At 63.4% G+C, this 25,176-nt stretch overlaps 2 protein-coding genes across 20 annotated transcripts; one reads left to right on the top strand and one right to left on the bottom strand.

Annotated features, from left to right (window-relative positions):
* The first annotated feature begins 1,680 nt into the window (after positions 1-1,680).
* DGCR6L (DiGeorge syndrome critical region gene 6 like) lies at positions 1,681-6,026 on the top strand. 2 transcript variants are annotated; one of them, XM_081541917.1, is made up of 5 exons: positions 1,681-1,820; positions 1,911-2,071; positions 4,086-4,186; positions 5,047-5,191; positions 5,582-6,026. In XM_081541917.1, exons 1-5 carry the CDS (start codon positions 1,711-1,713, stop codon positions 5,989-5,991), a joined length of 927 nt encoding a protein of 308 aa, XP_081398043.1. In that variant the 5' UTR covers positions 1,681-1,710; the 3' UTR covers positions 5,992-6,026. The 2 variants fall into 2 exon arrangements, with proteins under 2 accessions (XP_081398043.1, XP_081398044.1); XM_081541918.1 differs by having other exon boundaries at positions 5,047-5,187.
* On the bottom strand, positions 2,570-24,745 carry PRODH (proline dehydrogenase 1). Of its 18 annotated transcripts, none has more exons than XR_014068874.1 (16): positions 24,467-24,745; positions 19,397-19,605; positions 15,915-15,949; positions 15,499-15,648; positions 14,134-14,198; positions 13,779-13,832; positions 13,313-13,392; positions 12,811-12,892; positions 12,337-12,429; positions 12,021-12,167; positions 11,315-11,490; positions 11,004-11,102; positions 7,565-7,653; positions 4,920-6,979; positions 4,645-4,716; positions 2,570-3,344 (listed from the first exon to the last, which is right to left on the bottom strand). XR_014068874.1 is itself a non-coding variant. In XM_081541825.1 (16 exons), the coding sequence occupies exons 1-16, from the start codon at positions 24,737-24,739 to the stop codon at positions 3,024-3,026; spliced, it is 2,073 nt and encodes a 690-aa protein (XP_081397951.1). In that variant the 5' UTR covers positions 24,740-24,745; the 3' UTR covers positions 2,570-3,023. The 18 variants fall into 18 exon arrangements, 17 of the variants coding, with proteins under 17 accessions (XP_081397951.1, XP_081397949.1, XP_081397954.1 ...); XM_081541825.1 differs by having other exon boundaries at positions 4,920-5,047; XM_081541823.1 differs by having other exon boundaries at positions 4,920-5,047; positions 13,779-13,895.
* Positions 24,746-25,176: the final 431 nt, after the last annotated feature.

Raw genomic sequence — 25,176 nt, forward strand, 5'->3', positions numbered from 1 at the left:
TTGAGCATTCTTTGGCATTGCCTTTCTTTGGGATTGGAACGAAGACTGACCTCTTCCAGTCCTGTGGCCACTGCTGAGTTTTCCAAATTTGCTGACATATCGAGTGCAGCACTTTCACAGCATCACCTTTGAGGATTTGAAATAGCTCAACTGGAATTCCATCACCTCCACTAGCTTTGTTCGTAGTGATGCTTCCTAAGGCCCACTTGACTTCACATTCCAGGATGTCTGGCTCTAGGTGAGTGATCACATCATTGTGATTATCTGGGTCATGAAGATCTTTGTTGTACAGTTCTTCTGTGTATTCTTGCCACCTCTTCTTAATATCTTCTGCTTCTGTTAGGTCCATACCATTTCTGTCCTTTATCGAGCCCATCTTTGCATGAAATGTTCCTTTGGTATCTCTAATTTTCTTGAAGAGATCTCTAGTCTTTCCCAATCTGTTGTTTTCCTCTATTTCTTTGCACTGATCGCTGAGGAAGGCTTTCTTATCTCTCCTTGCTATTCTCTGGAACTCTGCATTCAGATGGGAATATCTTTCCTTTTCTCCTTTGCTTTTCGCTTCTCTTCTCTTCCAAGCTATCTGTAAGGCCTCCTCAGACAGCCATGTTGCTTTTTTGCATTTCTTTTCCATGGGGATTTTCTTGATCCCTGTCTCCTGTACAATGTCACGAACCTCTGTCCATAGTTCATCAGGCATTCTGTCTATCAGGTCTAGACCCTTAAATCTATTTGTCACTTCCACGGTCTACTCATAAGGGATTTGATCTAGGTCATACCTGAATGGTCTATATTATCTATAGCCCGTGAGAAATAAGTAAAGGTCCTTGACTGTGCTTAATGACTACATTACTATTATTTAGTCTCCTTTGACTGTTTTCCTTTGTTTCAGCATTTCTCATTTCTCTGGTGAAACTTTATTCTTTGACTAAAGTTTTCCACAGACTAAAGGCAGGCAGGGGACATGGTGGGGGCGGGCAAGGACCATAGGGTCCTGCTCCGTTTCAGAAATAGACAAAAACCTCTAAAATAAACCCATGTTAAAAAATGGGTAAGGATCAAACAGACACCTAGCCAAAAAAAGAATTACACATAGTAAAAATCATACAAAAATCATACAAAAATATCATACTATTAGGGAATTACAAATTAAAATCATGAGATATCACAGCACACCTATTAGGACTGCTAAACTTCAAGTATATGACCGTATCAACTGCTGGAGGGTGAGGAACAGCAGGAACCTCCTTCAGTGCTGGTGGGATGTAGGTACAGCCTGGGCAGTGTTTTCTAAAGCTAAACAACGCGATCCAACAATCATGCTTTCAGTTTTTCGTTAACTGCTTTGAAAATCTGTCTCCAAATTCAAACAAGAATGCAATTACACCCAGCAGCACTACTCATAATAGGCAGGGTACAGACCCGGGCCGCAGAGTAAGGGGCGGGGCGGTAGGGTAAAGGAGGCGGGGCGGCAGGGTAGGGGCGGGGTGTGTGGGGGGGTTCAGAGTAAGGGGCGGGGCCCGGTAGGGGCGGGGCCAATGAGGGCTGCTCCTCGGAGCCTCCTCCAAGGCAGAGCCGGCCTCCTTCCGGTGAGGCGAGAGCGGGCCGCGGTTTGTCTGGAACTGTCGTGAAAGGGGGCGTGGCGCACCGCGCAGCGCTCTGACGTGACGGGAGCGCGATGCTTGCGCGGCGGCAGGCCGTGCGGGCGCCATGGAACGCTGCTCGGGCGCCTTGGAGGAGGCGGCGGACGGGGCCCGGCAGCAGGAGCGGCATTACCAGTTGCTGTCGGCGCTGCAGGGCCTGGTCAAGGAGCTGCCCAGGTGCGCGGCCGCTGGGGCGGGCGGGCGGGCGGGCGGGCGGGGCGGGGGGCCGGGCGGGCGGGCCGCGGGCTCACCGCGCTCCGCCCGCAGCTCCTTCCAGCAGCGCCTGTCCTACACCACGCTCAGCGACCTGGCCCTGGCGCTGCTCGACGGCACCGTGTTCGAGATCGTGCAGGGGCTGCTGGAGATCCAGCACCTCACCGAGAAGAGCCTGTACAACCAGCGCCTGCGGCTGCAGAACGAGCACCGAGGTGCGCGGGGGCGAGGGCGGCCGGCCCGGGCTGCTTGGTCTCGGGCGGAGCTCTTTCCCGGGCTCCGCTCGGCAGCAGCCCCTGAAATCGACCTCATTGAGGGCAGGGGGCTTGATGACAGATGGGGTCCAGTCAGCTTCGCTTTGTCAGTTGCAGTGTCGCCTTCTCGCGGGACCCCCAGAGACGCTCTCACCCATCCCAGGCGGGATCCGTCAGACCGCGGGCAGCTCTGGCCGTGGCGTTAGGCCGCCCGCCGAGTTGGCAGCTCTGCAGCGCCCGATAGGGCCCGTTCCCCCTCCAAGGTGCATCAAGTTCCCGAGGCACCCTCTGGGCCCTGAAAACTCGTCCCCTGGAGCCACACGCTGGGCAAAACCTCCTGAGCCTTGGCCCCTCCCAGGCATCCCTGTGGGAGGGGCCTCTGGAGCCCCTTCCAGCGGGGTATGCCGGCCACTCTGCCGGGCCGCTCTTCCGGCCCCCTCAGATTTCTCACCTTTGTCATTTTATTTTTACCCAACTTTATTTTTAAAATAAACAGGAAAGTTGAAAGTACACTATAATGAATACCCATACGTTCTCCAGCTCCACTCAGTAATTAAAATTTTGACAAAGTTCTTTTTGTCCATCAGTGTATGCAACACCGCGTGACTTCCCCAGAAGCCCTCAGCATTCCTCTAGACCAAGGTTTTCAGTACCAGCGCTGCTGGAATCTGTGACTGGACAGGTCTTCATAGTTCTTTGCAAAACATTAAACAGCATCCCTGGTTTCTATACTAGACGAGAGGCACCTTCCCCCAGAGCCGACAGCCAAGAATGTTTCCGGACATCCTTGGGGTCAGCCTTGGTCCAATGTTAGAACCAGCGATCTAGAACAAGAACACTGCTGTGTAACCACAATGGATAGAAATCAGTCATTCAGGGTGCGTTCTGACGTTCAGACACACCAACACTTGTCTCAGATTATCCACTGACAAGGATCCAGTGTGTGATTGTGCATTGCGGTGTGGCCTCTGCTTCTGAAAGAATTCCCACCATTCACTGTGGTGCTGACTTTTGAAGAGTCCAGGGCATTCTGCCTTAGAACATCCCCACTCTGGATCTGATGGACTGCCTCATGCTGACATCCTTCCTCCCTGTCCACCTTCTGTGCTCCCTGTGACCTGGACAGCGTGATGATATGCCCGCTAAATGTTTGTGGTAAAAGTGCCTCCTGGTGACCTGAGGTCCCTTCCCTGTGGGGCGGGTTTGATGGACGTCTGTCCCCAGATGAGTGTATCTGTCAGGAATGGATGTTGGGTTTTGTCAAAGCTTTTTTTCTGCATCTTTTGAAATGATCAAATGGCTTTTGGTGATTAGAGTGAATTAACAGTTTTTTAAATTCCTGGGGTAAACGGCATTCCTGGGATAAATCTTACTTGGTCATCATGTCCTTGGGCCCCCTCGGGTCTGTGCCACCCTACTCCCTTGGGAGCTGTGGACAGGGTGTGCAGGGTGGCTCTGCCCCTCCAGCAACCAAGGACAGCAGAGGAGTGACTGCCGTACCCTGAGGCAGAGGCCATCCTGCTTGTCCTCCTTTCCTGGGCCTTTGCCTGCGTGGTCTCTGGGACATCTCAGTGGATATCCCACAGATGATAGGCAGGTCATGCCGGACTCCTGGCCTGTAGCCATGTGGGCCTAGAAACCTCCAGCCTGCAGTCTCTCCCCCATCCCCATCTTCCAATTCCCTGTGCTCAGGTTGTGGCCCTGGCTCCACCCTCACCCCACATGCCTGGCCTCCCCCTCCTCTAGGACCCTGGAGCCCTGCTGCAGACCGCCATACCCTGGGTGAAGGCAGGCCCGAGTGGGCTGGGGGCTGCGTGTCCGGAGCTCCGCCCAGCACCCGGTGCGGGCCTCCACCACATCCTCAGCACTGGCCTGCTGCCTGTGGTGCTAGGACAGCTGGAGCACGCCCTCGCCTCCTCACCCCTCCTCACCCTCCACCACTTGACGGTGCCTCTCTGGTCTTGTCCTCTCCCAGTGCTCAGGCAGGCGCTGCGGCAGAAGCACCAGGAAGCCCAGCAGGCCTGCCGGCCCCACAACCTGCCTGTGCTCCAGGCAGCCCAGCAGCGCGAGCTCGAGGTAGGGGCATAGGTGGGAGGGGGTGGGCCCGCCTGTGCTCTGCTGACAGGGCCGTGTGGAGGGGATTGGAGTGGCGTGGGAGCCGGCCTGGGCCTCACCCTGGGCTGGGCCGCAAGGGCCTGACGCGCCTGCATGTTGCTCTTTGCGGGGGTACGCTTAGCATGGGTACCGCAAAGGCCTGACGTGCCCATGTATTGTTCTTCGCTAGGGGGTGTGCACTTGGCATGGGTGAAGTGTGTGGTGCCCCTATCCCCTCCACCTGCTCCCCCAGACCACAGCTCCTCAGCCTGGGCCTGTGCAGGGCAGGTGTGAGTAAGGGCCACTGTGCCCCATGGCCTTGGGGATGCGAGGACAGTGGTAGGAGGATGGAGCCACCAAGTCCTGTTCCCAGGTGGACAGGAACAACCCAGAGGCCCACCCACAACCAAGAACCCCCAGGGGAGGGTGCATGCCCAGACCTGCACAGGGTCCCGAGGTGGCCCCAAGCCAGGGCGTGCAGGAAGGAGGTGCTGAGCAGGGCAGTGGCAGCTCTAGTGGGAGGAGACATGCAGAGGCTGAGAGACGGTGGTCAGCTGGACAGCCAGCAGAGGTGCGACCAGCATCTGGCCGCTCATGGGGGTCAGTGCCGGGCGGAACCTGACAGAGCAAAGGGAGGACACCTGGCAGGAGGCGGGGAGGAAGGGTGTTGGGAGCAGGGCTCTGTGTGGGAGGATCGTGGGTGTGGGACACACACCATCCTTAGTCTGGAAGCTGGAGCAACTGGGGAGGGGAGCGGGGCCAGAGGTGGCAGGCCAGGAGTGTGTCTGCAGCATTGGTGGGCAGGCAGGAGGCTGAGCCCTGAGCCGCCCTCTCCGTGGCAGGCTGTGGAACACCGGATCCGTGAGGAGCAGCGGGCAATGGACCAGAAGATCGTGCTGGAGCTGGACCGGAAGGTGGCGGACCAGCAGAGCACACTGGAGAAGGCAGGGGTGGCCGGCTTCTACGTGACCACCAACCCGCAGGTCGGTGCCATGGGCCTCACCTGGTCCCCAAAGGCCACATCCCCTCTGGGCGTCTAGCTGGTCACTGCGGGGCCTCTGCCACCAGAGGACAAGCCAGCTGCCTACAGGGCATCACCCACCTCGCTCAGGCCCGCTGTGCCCCGCAGGGCCCTCATCCTGGGTTCCCTGCATCCCTGCACACCTCTGTGTGTGCCAAGCCAGGGCAGCTGCAGACCCTGCTGTGGGCCAAGTCCCAGCTTCAGCCCCTTTCTGGCAGGCGGCAGCCAGACTTCCCCCATGGGCTCCCTGCCTGGTGCCCCCTCAGGCCTGATGGTTGCCTCGAGTGCTTGGGGAAAGGAGGCTGCTTCCCCAGGCTCTGCCAGGGCTGAGAGGGACCCCCTGGGCCCGTCTGCAGGAGCTGACCCTGCAGATGAACCTCCTGGAGCTCATCCGGAAGCTGCAGCAGAGGGGCCGCCAGGCAGGGAAGGCGGCTCTGTGAGCCTGCCCGCCCACAACCGCCGCCCATCCCATCCGGGAGCATCGCCCTGTCCTGCAGTGACCACAGCCAGCAGACAGCCCCATGGCACTGGTCTTCCTGAAGCCTGGCCACTACCCTCCCAGCGGCCTGCAAGAGGGGCACCCTGTGAGGAGAAGCCAGGTGGACCATGCCGCCCCTGCCCCCCCACCCTCACCCGGGCTGGTGAGGGTGGGCAGGCAAAGGGCACGGCGGGCACAGCTGTCTGGCTGCCTGCCCTGGCCTCCCTCTTGGCCCCTCACTCGGTAGGTGCAGCCCCTGAGAGGGACAGGCTCCCACACTGCGTGTGACCCTGAGAAATAAAGCTGCCTCAGTGTGGCCTGCCCATGGTTTGTGTGACACTCTGCGGAGCCTGTCGTGACCAGGCCCACACGGCCCTTGTCTGGGGGCTCCGTGGTCTACAGAAGTTAGAAGATGCCCCCACCCCTGTCACAGGGACCCCTCACCGGCCAAATCCCAGGGCACTCGGGCCACAGCCAGCCTGTTCCGCAGGCTGTCAGAGCAGCAGGAGCCTGGTGTGGGTCACTGGGGGGCAAGGGTGAAGGGCACGGGGCAGGGAGGGTCTCAGGGAAGAGACCAAGGCCGGGCGAGCATGAAACCTGCCCATCGGAGCGTGCTGTCTGCATTGCTCTGAGCCCAGCTCTCAGGCGGGGTCGGGGGTGTCCAGTGCCCTGCCTGGCCGGGTCTGCACAGGGCGCCTGAGGCTGGAGTGGCTGAGCCCGACCCTAAGGCCTCTTAGGCCATCAGAGCCACTCCCTTAGCCGCAAGCGAGGGCTGGATGCTGTAGAAAAGTGGTTTATTGACAGGCCAGTTTCCGCAGCCAGCCGCCGCCTAGCGTGGGGCTCAGGGCGCCAGGGTTGGACTCTGGGGAAAGTGGTTCCTAAGGTCCAAGGTCGTGGGGGTGGGCAGGGCAGTTCCTGACGGCTCCCAGGTCCTTTGGCAGGTGTGGGCCTTAGCCCGCACCTGGATGCCCATGAGCAGAGCAGGGGCCTGCAGGCTCTCCCAGCTCAGGGTGTAAAAGGTGACTGGTGTGAGGCTGGGGTCGGCTGGAGCCCCGGGAGGTCGCCGCCCGGGTGTGGGTGCAGGCGGCCTAGGCCGGCTGGTGGAAGAGGCTGCCGGTGCAGAACCTCCGCTTGAGCTCCTGCCACAGCAGCTGCCGCTCCCGCTGAGCCCCCTTCATGACCCCGCTGTTCTCTAGGGCGCGGCGGGACAGGTAGGGCAGCACCTCCATCACGGGCCCGTAAGGGACGTACTTGTACACCGGGAAGCCTGCCTGGCCTGCACGCAGGGGCGGGAGTGGTGAGGTCCCACCCCTGGGGACGTCCAGCCTCGCCCCCGGCACCTCGGCTCCACCCACAGAGGCCAGCTCCGCCCCTCGCGCTACAGCCCCGCCCCTGGGTAGGCCCAGCTCTGCCCCACCCGTGCTACAGCCCTGCCCCCAAGGAGGCCCAGCTCCTCCCCCCGCACCCCAGCCCTGCACCCTGGAGACCCAGCCCCCAAGGAGGCCCAGCCCCGCCCCCGGGAGGCCCAGCCCCGCCCCCGGGAGGCCCAGCCCCGCCCCCGGGAGGCCCAGCTCCTCCCCTCCGCGCTACAGCCTTGCCCCAAGAGAGGCCCAGTCCCGCCCCCGGGGAGGCCCGGCTCCGCTCCCCCGCACCCGGCCCCACCCCCAAGGGGGCCCAGCTCCGATCCCCGCGCTACAGCTCCGCCCCAGCCCCGCCCCCTGTACCCGGCTCCGTCCCCAAGGAGATCCATCTTCGCCCCTGTGCTACAGCCCCGTGCCCGCGGGGGCCCAGCTCCGCTCCCTCTCCCCAGCCCTGCACCCGGGAGGCCCAGCTCCAGCCCCACCCCGGGGAGGCCCCTCACCCAGCGGGAAGCTGATCTGGTCGCACATGCCCAGAAGCTGTCCAAAGTACACCTGGCGGTCGGCGGGGTGCAGGCCCAGCTCCTCCATCCTGTAAACGGGCAGGGTGCGGCCTGAGCCCCTCTCCCCTCACCCCGAGACCCCTACCCGCAGGGTAGGGTGAGGGCATAGGCTCTGTCCTGCCTACTGCTGGCCTCCACCCAGCTGCTCCTGCCGCGGGCCAAGGCTGCCAAGTGTCCCCTCCCCCAGCCAGCCTCCCCTCCTGCTGTGCTTGTCCCCAGCTGCCCAGAGAGGCGGACTCATCCAGCGGCCCTCGGTATGGGTTCGGGTTAGCCTGGGAGGCACTCAGCCCTCCCACCACCCCCTCCTCAAACCCTCGGTACCAATGCTGTGTTCCCAGCCCCGCAACCCCGCCAATAGCCCCTCACCCTCCCCTCGCTGGCTGCCCTGTGCACAGTGCAGTCACCAGCCACTGGTGGCCACCGAGCCTCTGGAGGGTGGATGGTCTGAGTTGAGATGCACTGCACACATCAAACACACATGGGCCTCTGAAGACGGTGTGCAAAGAGAATGTGGAGTACCTCACTGCTTTTCTGAGAATGTGTTTAAGTGCTGCTGTTTTGGGTATGTGGGGTTAATTGAAATGTATCAAATTCAACTTCTGTTTTTTAAGGTGACTGCAAAGCATTTGGGATTAATGCCTGTGTCTCACATTTCTCCTAGTGCCACTCAGACACTGAGGTGGGGGCCCCAAGTTCAGTCCACACCCTCCCTACTCTCACTTCCGCTCATAGGATCTTTAAAAACTCCCCAAGGTTTGAAATACCTATGCACTGGTGATGCCCACACTTTACCTCTGGCTCCTGACCAAGCAGATCCACAGTCACCACCTTCCCTCCACCTGGGTCCTCACACCCACCCAGGCTGGGCCCGTCACGGGACCCCCATCCCATCCCTGGAGCCCACCACCCTTCTTGCTGTCTCAGGGCCCCACCCCAGGCTCCCAGAGCACTTAGCGCACCTCACCCTGGACGTCCACACAAGGGGCGTCCCACAGACCCTTCTCTCCCTCCCCCAGGACTGGGCTCCAAGGTCGGGCCCCAGTCTGGGAACACACACGTGGCATCCTGTGAAATCTGCCCCTCCCCACCCCCCGCTGCAGCCCCTTCCGTGCCAGCCCATGCCCACAGCCGTGTGACTGCAGCTGCCCCACCACAGGAGAGGCTCTCCATCCAGCCGGCGACACCTGAGCTGGGCCTGACTCCCTCTGGCCCACAGAACCACAGCAAACGTGACACGGGCAAAGGCCTGCTCTCTCCAGGGCTTCTGGAAACCTGAGACCACCTGTGGAGAAGCCTGAGCTAGCCTGCTGGACACCCGATCCGGGAGCCAGTGCCCTTCGCTGCCCCAGCCACAGATAAAACTGTTCAGGGCCAACGGGACCCCAGCTGACCACAGGCGCAGGACAACCCCAGGCCAGGGGGTTGTCCCCCTAGGCCCGCCCACCCTACTGGCTCACAAAACACTGTGCGCAGGTCCCCGAGCTGTGGGTGGGCTCATGACGTGGCCAAACCTAACCCAGGCTCTCTGACAGGGTCCCTAATGTGTCGCACCAGAGGCCACAGCGCTTCCCCAGGAAGACCAGCCCAAGCTGTTCTGGGCCCAGGGCCCCTGGAGCAGGACGCAAGACCCCAGCCTGCCTGTAGGGCAGAGGCTCCCCCAGAACGGCCTGGCCAGGCTGCAGAGCCTGGGACGGCAGGGCACTCGGGTCAGGGAAGCCGCGTCTAGGGCCGCAGGACTGGGCCAAGATGAGAGGCCAGACCAGCTCCCGTGGAACGATCCAGAAGTTAGGAGAAAGCACCTTCTGTGAACAGTTACACCTTCAGCAGTCTCATGGTCCTTGCCTAGTCAGACTGAGAGGACCGGCCTGGGACCAAAAGCTGAAATGCAACAGGGCAGCCACAGGCGGCTGAGACTGCGATGGGGACTTAAGGAGGTGGGCGCCGGCAGGGCCTCTGTGAACGCCGTCGGGATGAGGGGGGACCCTGGGCACAGAGGGACCAGCCTCGATCAAGGCTCCAGCAATTGCGTTTTAAGCCTAAGCGAAAACCAGCTTTTAAATTTTGCGACTCAATCCTGTGTTCCTTTCAAAGTCAGGGAATCCAGAACTCATCTCCCCTGAGCACAGAATGGTGCCCCTGGCCACCCCACATCCAAGGACGGGGCAGGGCATCTGAGGAGGCCCCAGGGAGGGAGGGAAGAAGGCAGAACAGCCTACTCGGCCAGGCCACCAGTCGGACCCCCCCTCACCCCAAGGAAACACCTGACACCCCCACACACAGGGCTCCAGAGGCTGCCCTGGCCACCCCGTGGCCTCCGCACTCCTGTTCCCAGCCAGGCGGCTACAAGGGCAGGCATCAGAAACCGTAGCTCTGAGCTGCAGATTCAGGCCGTGGACAAGCAGCCCTGGCAGGAGGCCAAGCAGGACACTGCTGAACCACTCAGGACAGCCAGTTACCCCAGGCAGCCCCAGCAAGTGCCCCGGGCACACCCCGGCACCTCTAGTACCCAGGCCCTGGGCTAGGGGTGCCTGCTGTGGGAGAAAGTCCCGCCTTGCTCCTGGGGAAGGAGCAGGCCAGCCAGGCCACCACACACCCAGCTTCCTAGGGGGGGTGGGGAGGCGAGGAGCCAGAACCCCTGGTAGGGTCCATGTTCAGTTGAGATATGAGATAAAAGAACATAGGACGGGGAATCTCCCATGGTTAGGACTCAGCACTTTTACTGCTGGGGGGACAGCTGTGATCCCTGTTAGGGAACTAAGGAGCTTTCCCGATGGCTCAGCGGGTAAAGACCCCACCTGCAATGCAGGAGACTGGGGTTCAATCCCTGGGTCAGGAAGATCCCCTGGAAGAGGAAATGGCAACCCACTCCAGTATCCTTGCCTGGAGAATCCCATGGACAGAGGGGCCTGGCGGGCTGCAGTCCATGGGGGTCACAAAGAATCGGACACGACTTAGCGACTGAGCACTGCACTGGGGAACTAAGATCCCACAAGTCACGAATCAACGCCAAAAAAAAAAGGAATGTATTTCACCTCATTCCTATCTGTGACTTACAAGGCTGCCCCATGGGGACAAAGACCACGTTCAATCCCAAGCTCAGTTTAAAGTGCTGCGGAACTGTCTATAAATGAGGCGACACGTCTCAGGTCGCCAATGTTTCACAATGTGTGAATCACCTGATGACATTTATTTTTAATCAGAAACCTGAGGAAGTCAGGTATTAATGCTAAAAGCCACAGGAACTGCAGGCAGCCTTTCTGCTACTGCAGCGAGACGCCCAGCCGGGCCCGGGGGGTCTGGGGGCCACAGCTGTCCCCCAAAACCGCTGCCTGCTGCATGCTTTGAGCGCAGCCCAGAGCACGGCTGGGGGGGGACCCACCTGCGTAGCGTGAAGCGCACAGTGTCCTCGTTGTGCGAGGCCACCATCACCGCAGCCCTGGCGTTGTGCTTCAGCTCCTCCAGGACATAGTCCAGGCACCTGGGGGGGGGGACGCGTGAGCCAGGCCCGCACAGCCCCCCGGGGGCAGAGGCCACGGGCCGGCCTGGGGTTCCGGGACCACGGGCAGGAGCGAGTATCCCATTCAGCTGGGGTTGTGCAGCCAAGAGCATGGAGGCCCGGCCCCCCGAGGCGCCCGGCACAGCCCCTCACGCCCAGAGCCCTGAGGCCCTGGGAGCTGGGGGGCCACCCACCTGTGGTACATGGCACTGGTGGCCTCGTACGTGGGGTTGACGGGGTCCTCATAGCCCACCTCCAGCGCGCGGGCGCGCTCCTGGGCCATGTATGCGCCGCGCACCAGCTTTGCCCCGAAACACCAGCCCTCCCGGCGAGCCAGCTCCACGTCCAGGGTGACGTTGTCGTAGGCATCCTGCGGGCCGCGCCAGAGGTCAAGGATGACGAGGATGGGCCCCCTCTGGCCTGTGTCCCCCAGCAGAGCCTCCCTGGGGCCCAGGTGCCCCCAGCGTGTAGTCAGCAGCTGCACCCACTTGGCGGGGGCTCCGCAAGCCGTCAGCACCTGCCAGGATCCCACCCACCCACTTGCCCTGTCCCTGAAGCCCCAGCGCCGACCCCTGGCCCCTCCAAACACCCAGCTGGGCCCCGAGCGTCCAGCCAGGGTTTGCACTCGGGGTCCCTGAAGCACATGCACAAGTATGGGCGGGGGCCCAGAGCCTGCGTCAGACGCCTAGAGAGAACCAAGCTGCAAAGGGCTGGAGAAAACAGCCACTCAAAACCTGGGGGCTATGGCACTTTAAGTGGACTCAGAAAGCTGCTCCATCCATGTCCCTGCGGCCCCTCATCCCCCAGCATGGGGCCTGCTGGTCCTGGGGCCCCAGCACCCCCCCCCCCTCACCCCTCAGCGGGGGGCCCCGGCCCTCTCCGCAGCAGGCGGGCACACACCCTGAGGTAGCACTGGAACGTGTTGAAAACGAGCGGCCTCTCCACGTTGAACCTGCGCTGCATCTCCAGAGTCAGGCGGCTGATGGCCGGCTGGAAGTAGGTCTGCTCCGCGTCCACCATCAGCCGGACGCCCGCCTGGCTGGCTTTCTGAGGGATGCGGCAGAGGGGATCTGCATGCGCGTGGGTGAACGGGCGCCCCCCCACCCCAGCGCATCCAAGGGCGCCCCCCCGACCCCAGTGCATCCGGGGCGACCCCCTGACCCCAGTGCATCTGGGGCACCCCCATCCCAACCCCAGCACGTCCCAGGCGCCCCACCTTGGCCAGCACGTCCATCCTCTGCAGCATGCGTGTCATCTGCTTCTCCTCCTCCTCTGTGAACCGCGACAGCAGGGGCTCCAGCCGTCCCGTCTGGGGGGCAGGGCCATCCGGTCACAGCAGGCTCCATGCCTGGGCCCCTAGGCCGCACGGCCCGCTCCCGTGGGCACCCTGTGCCCTGTGCAGGGCCTCCTGACGTCCCAGGCCTGGTGCCCGGGCCCCACTCCCCACCCTGCCGTGTCCATGCGTGAATGCCAATGGCCCGCCCAGGGTCCCCCAGCCACTGGGACCCAGGACCGCGCTGCCCCTTGGATGCCGGCTCCCGTGCAGGCCCGGCCTGCACCCGAGGAGTCTGACCCCACACGAGGTGACCCCCGCACCTCCCCGAGGAAACCCCGGCTCTGCATGGGGAACCCCCCCATGACGACCCTGTGGGAACCATGAAGCGGGGACCGGCTGGCCGGGGTGCGTCACCTGCATGTTGGGGACCACCAGGTGCCTGGAGAGCTCGGTTCTGCTGTCGATGAGGCTGCACCAGTCCAGCAGGTCCAGCGTGCTGCGGGAGGAAGTGCGCCAGCAGCGGGCTTCAGCCTGACCACGCTGCCCACGCCTAGGCCCCACACCGGCCCCCTCCCTGCGGGAGCGCCCCCAGACCAAACCCCACAGGGCCTGCCTCAAAACACAGATACAAATGCAAACACTACACTCTCTGTTTATGTAACGGAAGTGAGACACAAGACCCTTCGGAGGATCTCGGCTGCCCTCACCCTCCGCCCGCCTGCTGGGCGGGTCTGCGACAGCCGGGTGTGGCACCCCCACTCGAGAACCCAGACAACCCCCTAGGAAACTCTGGGGTTCAGGGGTCCCACGACCTAGTGGAGAGCGAGCAGGATTGGGAGAGGCCATTGGGGCTCAGCCACAACCCCGCCTGGACGCAGGCAGGCACGCCTGGGGACCTCAGCAGGGCTCTGCCTACCCAGACACGCCCAGCGTCTCTGCGGTGAACCAGTCCTCAATCTCCGCCCGGGACGCGATGCCCATCTTGACCACGCTTTCCTGCAAAAGCCGGGGCGGTGGGGGGGGGGAGCGCGTCGGTCCCTCCACACCTCCCTCCTGGCCCCGCTCACAAGTACCTCCTGCCCAGCCTGCTGGCCTGCGATGCCAGGCTGACCTCCTCACACCAGTACGAGACTCGGCTACCTTCTGCCTTGGGTCTCCACTTCACAGACGGCCTCTCCCTGCTGCCCGCCACCCCCCACGGCTCCGCACGTGCCTGCCCACCCCCTGCAGGGACCTCCTCCCACCCAGCGCCCACCTGCCCTGAGTCCCTCCCTGCCTGCACACAGGCCCTGGAGCAGTGGCAGGGCTCAGACATGGCCGGGCCTCCCGGGCAGAGTTCCTCGCGGCACACCTGCCCACAGCCACCAGGGAGAGGCGCCCACCTGCAGCGCAGCCACCTCCAGCTTCGTGTCCACAGCGGCCAGCCCGGCCTTGCCCTGCTCGGCAGCCACGTGGTGGAAGAAACGTCTCCACTTGGTCAGCACGTCCGAGAACTGCAGCTGCAGACGCAGCGCTGAGCTCCCGCCCAGGCGCCCTGAGCCCCTCCCGGGACCCCCTGCAGCCCAAGCCCCCCATCCCACCTGTGTGCCCGGCTCCCGGCCCGAGCCCCCCGAGCCCACCAGGGTGCGCCCAGAGCCCAGGCACCGGCACGTGGGTGCAGGCGCCTCTGCTTAACGCTCACAGTGCCCCACGTTCGTACCAACCCTCTGCGGGTGGGGGGGGGGTTCTGACACTCACCAGAAACTGTGGTCTCCCCAGCGCCGTGAGCTTAATGGCTGAGAAGCCATCCTCACTGGCTCCGCCTGTGAGAAGCCACAGGAAGAGCCATCAGGCCTGGGGGGCTGGGGGGACCCTGAGTCCAGAATCTGTGCCACTACAGTCAGGACACGTCTCAGCAACACGAAGGAGGCTGCAGGCGGCGGGCGGAGGCCACACCTTCCATGGGTTACCCACGACACCCGGCCCTGAGGCCCCCAGAAAGTGCAAATGATCTCACCCGAATGATCCACCCAGTGAGACGGTCAGTAGTACCAGCACACCCGTCCTCCCGGGAGGACACCTGTCCGCCCTCGCCCCCAGGCCCTGGCAGGCCACCTGACCCTCGGAATCGGCTCTGGTGGCTGCCTGGCAATTTCAGGCTGCGGGGGTGGCAGGGGGAGGGGAGGGCCCTTCGAGGACCCAGACACCTGAGCTGGGTGACCAGCCAGGGCAGAAGGACACCAACCCCGCGTGGCCCGTGAATGCCCTGCGCATGGCTGCCCCTGACGCACCCGCAGGCAGGCAGGCCACTCAGTGGGCTCAGAGCTGGCCACGTGCAGTCAGGAAGGCAGGGGCCAGGGAGCGGGGGAGACCTGCCCATGCTTGCCCTGCCAGGTTCCCCTCCAGTGGCCACAGCACCCAGGGCTGCCCCAAGGGCGCACGGAGCACACACTTGCCCGCAGAGCCCCGGTGGGAGGCAGACGGCGCTCCACCACCTCCATCCCTCTTGTCTGGCTGCTGGAAGCCCACGATCACACCTCTGTTTGTCCATCCCCAGGCCAGAACCAAGGAGACGCCCCAAGCCCTGGACACCAGGCAGCCGCTGTCTGTGCAACCAGTCAGGTGCCCAATGGTGACCCCAGCGGGCTTCCTCTGGGTGGTCCTCACTCCTGTCCCTCAAGTGTTCACAAAGTGTCGGGAGGGGCCCTAACAGGAGGGCTGCTGGGGACCCGCTGGGTTTCTGAGACTAAAGCATACCGAGGCCTGTGTGTCTTCCGGCTGAGCTCACCTCGCGAGCGGGTGGTCCTGCCCAGGGGCCACGCGGGGCAGCATCTCCATCCAGGAGGGCGCAGCCCCAGCCCCTGGGATGGTGAAGCCAAGCGCCATGACGAGATCCAAGCCCCCGACAGGTCCGCGTCTGGGCACCTGGGGCCGAGGTGGAGAAGGCGCCCTCCTGGGGGCAGCCAGGCTCCTCGGGAAGCAAGGGGCTGGACTGGGTGTGTGAGCCCAGGCCGCCTCCCGACCTCGGCCACCGAGACGCGGACCAAAGCCTGGGTGAGTGCTCCAGCCCTCGCCTCGAGCTCGTCCCCCAGCGTCCCTGGAGCAGGGGCCGGAGGGCCTTACCTGAGGCCTCGATGCAGCGCAGGAAGGTCTCCATGTGGCTGTCACACTTGGCTTCGCTGGCGTAGAAGTAGGTGCGGGCGCTGGTGACCCCGTCCCTGCGGTCCCCGAAAGCCCGGTGCGCCTGGAACTGCTTCTCCCTCTTACTGACGCCTGGGGGTGGGGGCGCCAGCCTGAGTACCCCCCCAATGCCCTGCACGAGGCCCCGCCGGAGCTGCACCTGCTCCGCCTCCAAAGCGGCCTTGCCTGCTCCCTGACTCAGCCCGGGTCACACCCAGGCCGGGAAGGCAGAGCCCAGACCCTCAGGAGGGCGTGTCACCCACCCAGGCACCTGGGGACACAGGCTGGAGCTGCAGCAGCACCCCTGGGCCCCGAGCCAAGGGGTGTGTGCGGGGGGAGAGGGCTCATTCCTGACTCACCCTGGCCGTCCCGCTCCAAGGCCGAGGAACAGGACCTGCAGGGGAAGGGGACAAGGAGCATCAGGCCTCCGCTGCGGAGGGTGGGTGGGGGCATGCTGAGCCGGACACCGACGAGGGGGGCCGCTCACCTGCCAGGTGGGAGCGCCCCGCCCCACCCTCCAGGGTCACCTCCTCTGAGCCCGGCGACAAGCCCTGCACCCCACAGTCTCCCCCCAGGGAGCCCCTCCCTACAGCGGGTGAGGGGCAAGCAAAGCAGCACACAGCCCAAGGCCGGGGTGGGTCCTTCCTGAGAGGAAAAGGCAGCCCCACCAGAGACGTGCCCCAGACGTGCCCAGAGTGCAGCAGCAACGCCCCCGCCCTGCCCTCCCCTCACGGCCGCCCCCCTCGCCACACGCCGCCACAGGATCACTTTCGAACCTGCAGCCCAAAGGTGTGTTTCCAGCACACACCCCGCCTTGGCCACCCCGGCCATCACACCTGAACACCCAGGTCCTCCCGAGGGCAGGACCCTAGGCCACTCTGGAGGAGGCACCGCAGCTGCGGTCCAGCGGGGCAGAGGGACGCCACAGCCCCCATCCACACCGAGGCTGTGGGGGCTTGGGCCTGCTCCAGAGTCCACCTCTCAGGCGACCGCCCGCCACAGACGGACACTGGCGCTCAGAAGCCCCCAGGGCCGGGGCCGGTGACAGCCCCAGGTAGCGGCCGGCCACCTGCCCTCCGAGCCCCAGCCAGGCTCCAAAACCACAGGCAGCAACCAGCCCCACAGCCGCGGTATGGGGCCAGGGCCCAGCCTGAGCAGACAGCACTGGGGGGACAGGGCTGTGGTTCTCGAGCAGGCCTGCGACTGGGTGGGGCTTCCGGGAGACAAAAGGGGCAGCTGACAGGCTGGGGGGAGGGGGTGTCATCTCAGCGTGGGGAGAAGGGGGAGCACACTCTGTGCGTGCACACACGTGCACACACCCATGCAAACACCCATGCACCACATGTGCAAACACACGTGTGCGTGCATGTGCACATGTATGTGAACACGTGCACACACATGCAGACACGCACACATGGATGTGCAGACACACGCACATATACACACATAGTCCAAGATATGGAGAAGGGAACAAAGTGCACCAGGAAGCGGGGGGGGGGGGGGGGAGCACAGGAGAGAATGGCAGGAATGACTGGAAGTCCCTGGACCGCGCCCTCAACCATCTCTAAGCTCAGCTCTGCATCAAGAGATTTGCTGGCTGGATGCCTTTTAGGAAAAAATAAAAAGTGAGGGGGGGTCCCCAGGCGGCACAGTGGTAAAGAACCCGCCTGCCAGTGCAGAACACTTCGGAGACAGAGGTTCAATCCCTGGGTGGGGAAGATCCCCTGGAGAAGGAAATGGCAACCCACTCCAGTGTTCTTGCCTGGAGAACCCCATGGAGAGAAGAGCCTGGTGGGGTGCAGTCCTCGGGGTTGCAAAGAGTCAGACTGCACGGCTGAGCGTGCACACACACACGAGAGGTGAGGAGAGACCACGCTGGCTATCCCCACACCAGCTCTGCCCTGATTAAAGTCGGGAGGCAGGAGAGAAGCACGGAAGAGCCTGGCGGCCCCAGGCCCTGGTTCCAGGCAGCACCCAAGACCCCGCACACAATCCTGACCGCGACCTTCACCCTGGGAACCCAGGCCAGGCCTGGCACAGCCAGGACAGACACGTCTGCCATCTGCACTGTCCCAGCCGCCATCACAGCCCATCACTGGGAGGAAACCTCACCCTGCTCCCCGGCCCCGTGGTACTCAGCCTGCTGGGGGTGCCCTGGGGGGCTCCCCTCCTGGAGTGAGGACCCTGGCCTCTGCCTTCTAACAAGTGTTCTGGGAACCACCGTCCCACCCTGCCTGGATGGCCGCTCTGCCTCCCGCTTCCCACCCTGGGAAGCCCCCCAGGCCCCTCCTCCCAGGGCCTGTCCTCAGGGAGCCGGCTGGCCCCCACTTGCACCCCCCTACTCCTGTGCCCTGACTTGTGGCAGGGGCATCAGCATCATTCCCAGGGCAGGGTCTAGGGGCCTGTGACCGCTCCATTCCCCCCGCGGGAGCTCGATGGCTAGATGTTGGATCAGCGCCCGTGAGCTGGCTTCTGCACCCTCAGCCCAGCCCCCGCCGAGCACACAGGGTGGCCTGGCAGCTGCAGACAGGCCGCCACGTGAGGACAGGGAGGGACCACAGCTCACAGCCCAGAGGCCAGCCAGCAGGGCTCTGGCAGGACCAGGACCAGCGGCCCAGGGTCACGGGCTCTGTGCCTGGCTCTGTGCCTGCGTCACAGCGAGCTGGCCCACCTCCCAACGCTCCCCTGCAGGGCGAATTGCCGGCGGAAAGGAGGCTTTTCATACCAGAGAAAGAACTTCCATTGTGAAACCACCAGCCCCCACCCAGATCCAGTGGGACACGGCCCATTAGTTATTCAAAAGGCAGCCCCAGGCAGCCAGCAGCCACCAGCCCCCAGGAACAGGGGGTGCAGAGCTGGAGAACCTCGCCTTCACAACAGCAAATTGAGAGACAGAGGCTTGGCTCCCCAAGCCAATCCAGCAGCAGCTTCACTGGGACATTCCGTTCCCAGGGCTGGAGTCTCCTATGACCCGTCCCCTCCCCACCCCTGGCCTGAGAATACATCAAACCTGAGATGGGCAGGCGACTCAGCCAGCCTGTTTCCCAGCCTCACTGGCTCAGGCGCAGCTGCCATCAGGACTCAGCACGGCCTGGCCTGGAGGGGAGCAGAAACCAGCCCAGCAACCAGGCAGGCGTTCTGCAAAGCAAGGGCTGGATCTGCCTGGGTCTCCAGTAGGGGACCCGTCCTGTGGCCCAGGAGGGGGGGTGGGGGGTGCCCACCTGTCCCCACACCCCCTGCCCAGAGAACAGACCCCTGCAGCCAGTCAGTGACCTTGGCAGGAGCCGCTGGGCTGGCCTGCCACAAGGAGTCGGCACATTTCATTTTCCTCGGATGCCCCCGGGCAGGCTCCACACCTACCAGGAGGACCCCAGCTGCTAATCAGGAAACAGTCTCAGGGGCCAGGCAGAGGGACCGCCCCGGGGGTCAGACTCCTTGGAAGAGATGCTTCACCAGGAAGCCAGAGGACCACCAGCGCCAGTGTGGTCGTCTGGGCCACGGCCACTCAACTTTGCCAGCCCCCCATAGGGTGACCGCAACCTGAACTTCATATAATTTTCACGTATCACAAGGTATTACTCTTGCTTTGCTTCAACTCTTTAAAACTGCAGCCACAATCCTTAGCCTGCAGACTGTCCAAAACCAGGAGGATCAGACTAGGGGCCAGGGTTGGCCAGTCCCCAGCCTCGGGCACACAAGGCCTTGGTGAAGGCTCAGGCCATCATCCTCACGGGACGAGGGCCCAACCCCAGGCAGGCCCAGGAGGGCTGCGGACGTCGGGCGACCGGAGCTCCCCCAGCGGTCCTGGCCGGTCCCGCCCGTGGGCATCCGCGGCCCTTACTCCAGCTCCGTGCGCTCAGCCTCCTCGGGCGTCAGGTCCTCCTCCACACCATAGTCCAGGATGGAGCCCACGCCGAAGGCCCTGTTGTGCTGGATCAGGGGCCGGATGGACTCCTGGTCCTCGCCAGCCACAAACTGCCCGTAGAAGGTCATCTTCATCAGCGTGTCGAACAGCCTTTGCCCCAGAAGTCTCCTGGCAAGATGCAGCAGCTGAAAGGCAAGGGGAGCGGCTGTCCGGGGCCACCTGGGCTCCCCAGTACCCGGCAGGACTCCCTGCTTCCTCCCCAATCACGCAAAGCCCTGACACACTCCCCAAGGCCACACGCAGCTCATGGCCCTGGTTTTACAGCCACACCACCCAGAATGGCTTGCTTCCCGCTCACAGGAGCCGGCCGTCCCCCACTCCTCGTCGGAGTTGGCCGGTCCCTGGCACTGCTCTGACCCCCTTCCTGCCCTGTGGGCTCACAGGTGACCCCGGAGGCACGTGGCGGCCACCTGACCACCGCTGGGTGGATACGGTGACTGGTGGGCCCCTCCGGGAACAGCAGCAGTGAGTTCACACCGTTGTCTGTCTCCACGCCTCAGCTGGGGATGACGGGGATTGGTGTGACTTTCTCGGAGGCAAGCACCCAGCGTTTTCAATGTTTTGCTCACTGCTTGTTCCAAGTCCCTAAAACACTGCCTGGCAAGGGGCCGGCCCTGCAGTGGCTGCTGAACAGATGAACACACAGAATTCCAAGTAAGCATGAGTTCCGCTGGAGGCAGCATGGGCCAGAAGTGAGAGGGGTAACCGCCCCCAAGGGTCTGGGAGATGACCGCCCACAGGGGGCCGGTGGGGGCTTGGCACAGTGATGCAGACCACCACAGACCAGCAGCCCAGGCATGCGGGCCCCAGGGGAAGACAGCCACCCAGACCACTCAGCTTTCTCCTCTACCTGCCCTCACCACACCCCAAATTCCTGCCATCTTCATTCAAATGGGCTGAGCAAGTGCCTCCTGCCCAGCGCAGTTCTAGGCTGAGCGAAACAGAGGAGGAGCTCCCCTCCTAGTTGTGGGGAGACCCAGAAGGCAGGAGGGGCAAGGTCCTTCACAGGATTCAGAATGGGGGCAAGGGGGTGCCGGACAGGGCAAGACGGGGGGCTCTGCCAGGCAAGGAGGCGACGAGGCGGGAAGGAATCAGGACGGGGGGCAGGGGTGACTGCTGGAGGGCACACCCCCCACCTGTCCGGGAATCCCTGTGCCACCTCCAGCTCCAAGACTGGGAAGGTCTATGGTTTCTCAACCCCAGTGAATAACAGAACCCCACTTTCTTGTGGGGATCAGGCCTCGGGGAACCATCTCCACTCCAAGCAAAAGCATGGTTGAGTCACCCGCTTTCATCCCCAAACCAGCATCAAACGGCCCACGCCACCCTAAGGATGACACAGCTGCCCTGCGCCTGGCGCTCCGACAGACACTCAGGGGGCCACACGGCGCCCCAAGGGCAAAGGTCTCCAGGCCAGCACCTCTGCCCGGTGGCAGCCTCTGCCCAGTGCCTGACTTTATTGCGTCTCATTGTTTTTATAAGGAAGATTGGAAATGGAAAACGAAAGCGCCAAGCTGGGAGAGGGCAGCCTTCTCCCGCCTCCCAAGAGCCCCGGCCAGAAGTCAGGGAGTCTGTGGGCCTGGGCAGCCTCATGGAAGGGCAAGTCAGGTCTCAGACAAATCCCAGTTCAACCCAGAGGCAGAATCAGGGATCTGAGAGCCACCACTCAGCTGTGGGAAACCCTTGACATCATACATGCCGATTCCGAGGACTGTCAGAAACACAGCGTGGATGTGGGCCGACTGTCTGCTATTGGACTGGCAAGCTTGCCCGCCCAGGGACACGTGGTAAATAATCTAGGCTGTGCAGGCCACACAGTCCATCCTAGCCACCCAGCTATTGTGGAAGAGCCCCAGCCAATGCTCACTGAAGGAGCAGGAGCAGGGCTGATGCTGAGGTGTGGTCCAGGGACCTCCTAGTCCCCTTGTGCCCCTCTGTTGTCAGGGGCAACAACACTGAAGGCCCCACCAGGTCCCACTCTGGCACGGGAGAGGCCAGCCTGTCACAGAGGGCGATGGAAGCACTGGGGCAGGGCTGGCGGTTTGAAGCCCAGAGCAAAGCAGCCTGAAGGCTCGTCCTGGTGCCCTGTGAGCCCTGTAAGCTTGTCCTGGTGCCCATCGAGCCCTGTAAGCTCATCCTGGTGCCCAGTGAACCCTGTAAGCTCGTCCTGGTGCCCCGTGAGCCCTGTAAGCTCGTCCTGGTGCCCCGTGAGCCCTGTAAGCTCGTCCTGGTGCCCCGTGAGCCCTGTAGGCTCGTCCTGGTGCCCAGTGTGCCCCGTAGACTCGTCCTGGTGCCCAGTGAGCCCCGTAAGCTCGTCCTCGTGCCCATCGAGCCCCGTAAGCTCGTCCTGGTGCCCAGTGAGCCCCGTAGGCTCGTCCTGGTGCCCATCGAGCCCCGTAGGCTCGTCCTGGTGCCCATCGAGCCCCGTAGGCTCGTCCTGGTGCCCCGTGAGCCCCGTAGGCTCGTCCTGGTGCCCCGTGAGCCCCGTAGGCTCGTCCTGGTGCCCCGTGAGCCCCGTAGGCTCGTCCTGGTGCCCCGTGAGCCCCGTAGGCTCGTCCTGGTGCCCAGTGAGCCCTGTAGGCTCGTCCTGGTGTCAGATGAGCCCTGTAAGCTCGTCCTGGTGCCCCGTGTGCCCTGTAGACTCGTCCTGGTGCCCCGTGTGCCCTGTAGGCTCGTTCTGGTGCCCATCGAGCCCTGTAAGCTTGTCCTGGTGCCCCGTGTGCCCTGTAGGCTCGTCCTGGTGCCCATCGAGCCCTGTAAGCTCATCCTGGTGCCCATCAAGCCCTGTAGACTCGTCCTGGTGCCCAGTGAGCCCTGTAAGCTCGTCCTGGTGCCCCGTGTGCCCTGTAGACTCGTCCTGGTGCCCCATGAGCCCTGTAAGCTCGTCCTGGTGCCCAGTGAGCCCTGTAAGCTCGTCCTGGTGCCCAGTGAGCCCTGTAGACTCGTCCTGGTGCCCAGTGAGCCCTGTAGACTCTTCCTGGTGTCCATCGAGCCCTGTAAGCTTGTCCTGGTGCCCAGTGAGCCCTGTAAGCTCGTCTTGGTGCCCAGTGAGCCCTGTAGACTCGTCCTGGTGCCCATCGAGCCCTGTAAGCTCATCCTGGTGCCCAGTGAGCCGTATAGACTCGTCCTGGTGCCCAGTGAGCCCTGTAAGCTCGTCCTGGTGCCCATCGAGCCCTGTAAGCTCGTCCTGGTGCCCATCAAGCCCTGTAGGCTCGTCCTGGTGCCCAGTGTGCCCTGCGGTGGCGCCGCCCGAGCCCAGGTAGCAGCATCCTTCGTGGATTCAGGAACTTGCACCAGGGACACAGACACCGTAAAGACCAGAGGTGCCTCCCGGTGAGCACGGGCACTGGCCAGTGCTCTCGCCTCCCTGCCCACGCCCCTGCCCCCAGGCTCTCTGGGGCTGGCTCACAGCCAAGCACAGAGGCTTCAGCACAAAACATCTGGATGTTCTAAACCATTCTCAAAAAGGCCTCCCTGTGGGCAAGTGCAGGCCCCCACTGGGTCCGGAGCCAATGCCACAGCTCAAACTGGGTTCCTGCAAGCTGATACTCCCTGGGGCAGGAGCTGCACAGACCTGCACTGGCTGGGCAGGAGGAATTTCTGCTGCAGGCCAGACTACGAGAAGGACCAGGTCTGGGGAGCAGCCCACAAGCTCCACAGTCTAGTCTCCTAGACTAGAAACTGCCCCGTTTCCTCCAGCACCAGGCACCAAGATCACTGTCACCAGCAGGACCACCAGCAAGGACGACAGTGGAACAGGTCCCTCAGAGGGTGGGCAGAGCACTACGCAGTGACTGGGCTCCTTAAGCATGTCCCCAGGGCGCAGGCAGAGTGCCAGGGGAGAAGCCACCTTGCTCTCCAGGCATCCACAGCGTGGTCCAGGGGCACCGGCCCCAGGCAGACACCTGAGGGACAGTGGAGCTGGCCTGTCCCTCCTGTCGTCGCCTGCAGTGTCCGAGGACTCCAGCTGTGCGGGCTTCTCGGCTGATTTTGAACCTAGCCCTTCCAGAGCCACCCAGCTCTAACTCTGCCCTCGCCTCCCAGCCGTCGTGGCCTCACTCTCACCTCTGCCCAAGGCGTGGCTGGGTGCCCCTCCTGGGTCCAATATCTGCAGCCTCTCCTTGGAGCCAAGGTGCCCTCCACATGGCCTCACTGAGACGTCAACATCACCTGCATACAGAGCCTTCAGGACCCTCAGCACCAACTGGAGCCTTGCTTTTAAACTGTTCCCAGGGTCATCCTGACAGACAGCGGCTAAGACACTTCTGCTTTTTAATTTCCCAAAACCCTCACACTTTTCAAAGTCACTGTACTCAAGTTTCGAAAGTCAGATATTTGAGCAGTTTCCCATTCTGTCTCAACACTGTCTGTTCAGGGTGGCCATGTGTGGGGACCCCAGCTTCCAAGAACTCTGGGGTTCCAGGCTATGAGCCGCACATGGCCAGGCTCCCTTTTCGGCAAAACAAATGACATTCAATTTTCACATCTCAAGTGAACACTGTGTACTACTGCAGCCACTATACAGCTTAAACTTTAGACTGGTTTTTGCTTTTAGTTGCTATGGTGAAGAATTCGCCTGCAATACCTGACACCTGGGTTGGATCCCTGGGTCAGGAAGACCCCCTAGAGTTAAAAAATGGCAGCCCAGAAAAAAAAAAAAATGGCAGCCCACTCCAGTATTCTTGCCTGGAAAATTCCATGGACAAGAGGAGCTTGGCGGGCTACAGTCCACGGGGTCGCAAAGAATCGGACACGACTGAGCAACTGAACAACCACCCACAACTGACATGCAATAAAATTCACTGCCCGAAAACCGAGTGCAGGAAACACCTCCCTTCCTAACTTCCCGGCCACGGGCGATGCTCCAGAGTGCCCGCTCTCCATCCTGAAACCTCCCGTCCTGAAACCTCATAACGGCTCCCAGACGGGCGAAGGTCCCCGGGGCCCGGCCGCACCCCCGCCCCGCGACCCCGCGGCCCCGCACACCTGCTCGTGGCGCGCCAGCAGCGCGGGCGAGGCGCAGAGGCGCAGCACCAGCAAGCTGCGCGCCAGCTCCCAGCTGCGCCGGCTCCGGTACGCCTCCTGCGTGTTGCCGAAGTCCACGGAGGGCGCCGGCGGCCGCGCGGTTTCGGTCGGCCCGCGCCCAGGCTCGGCTCCCGGGTCCGCGGCGGGCTGCTCTCGGGCCGCCGGCGCGGTAGACAGCGGGGCGCGGCGACAGAGGGCGAGGAGCCGCTCCCACGGCGCTCGCCTGAGACCCATGGCTACTGTCCGCCCACGCCGGCGTTGCTTAAATAGGCGCCCCGGCCCCGCCCCGCCAGGCCCGGCCCCGCCCCGCCAGGCCCCGCCCCGCCAGGGCCCGCCCCGCGCTCCGCACCACGCCCCTCCTCGAGGCTCCGCCCCCGCACGGCCCCGCCTAGCTCCTAGCCCGGCCCCGCCCCGCGCGGTCCCCACGGCCCCGCCCCCTCCCGACTCCACCCCCGCCAGGCCCCCGCGGCCCCGCCCCCGCCAGGCCCCGCCCCGCGCTCCGCGTCACACCCCTCCCCGAGGCTCCGCCCCGGCTCGGCCCCGCCCAGCTTCGCTCCCGGCCCCGCCCCGCGCTCCGCGCCACGCCCCTCCCCGAGGCTCCGCCCCCGCGCCCGGCCCCGAGCGGGTCCTTGGCAGGCCCCGCTCACCTAGCCACTCCACGTGCACCCTAG

Source organism: Giraffa tippelskirchi, chromosome 11 (assembly GCF_054371585.1).
Source record: "Giraffa tippelskirchi isolate mGirTip1 chromosome 11, T2T-mGirTip1v1.2.pri, whole genome shotgun sequence".
Taxonomy (NCBI): Eukaryota; Metazoa; Chordata; class Mammalia; order Artiodactyla; family Giraffidae; genus Giraffa; species Giraffa tippelskirchi.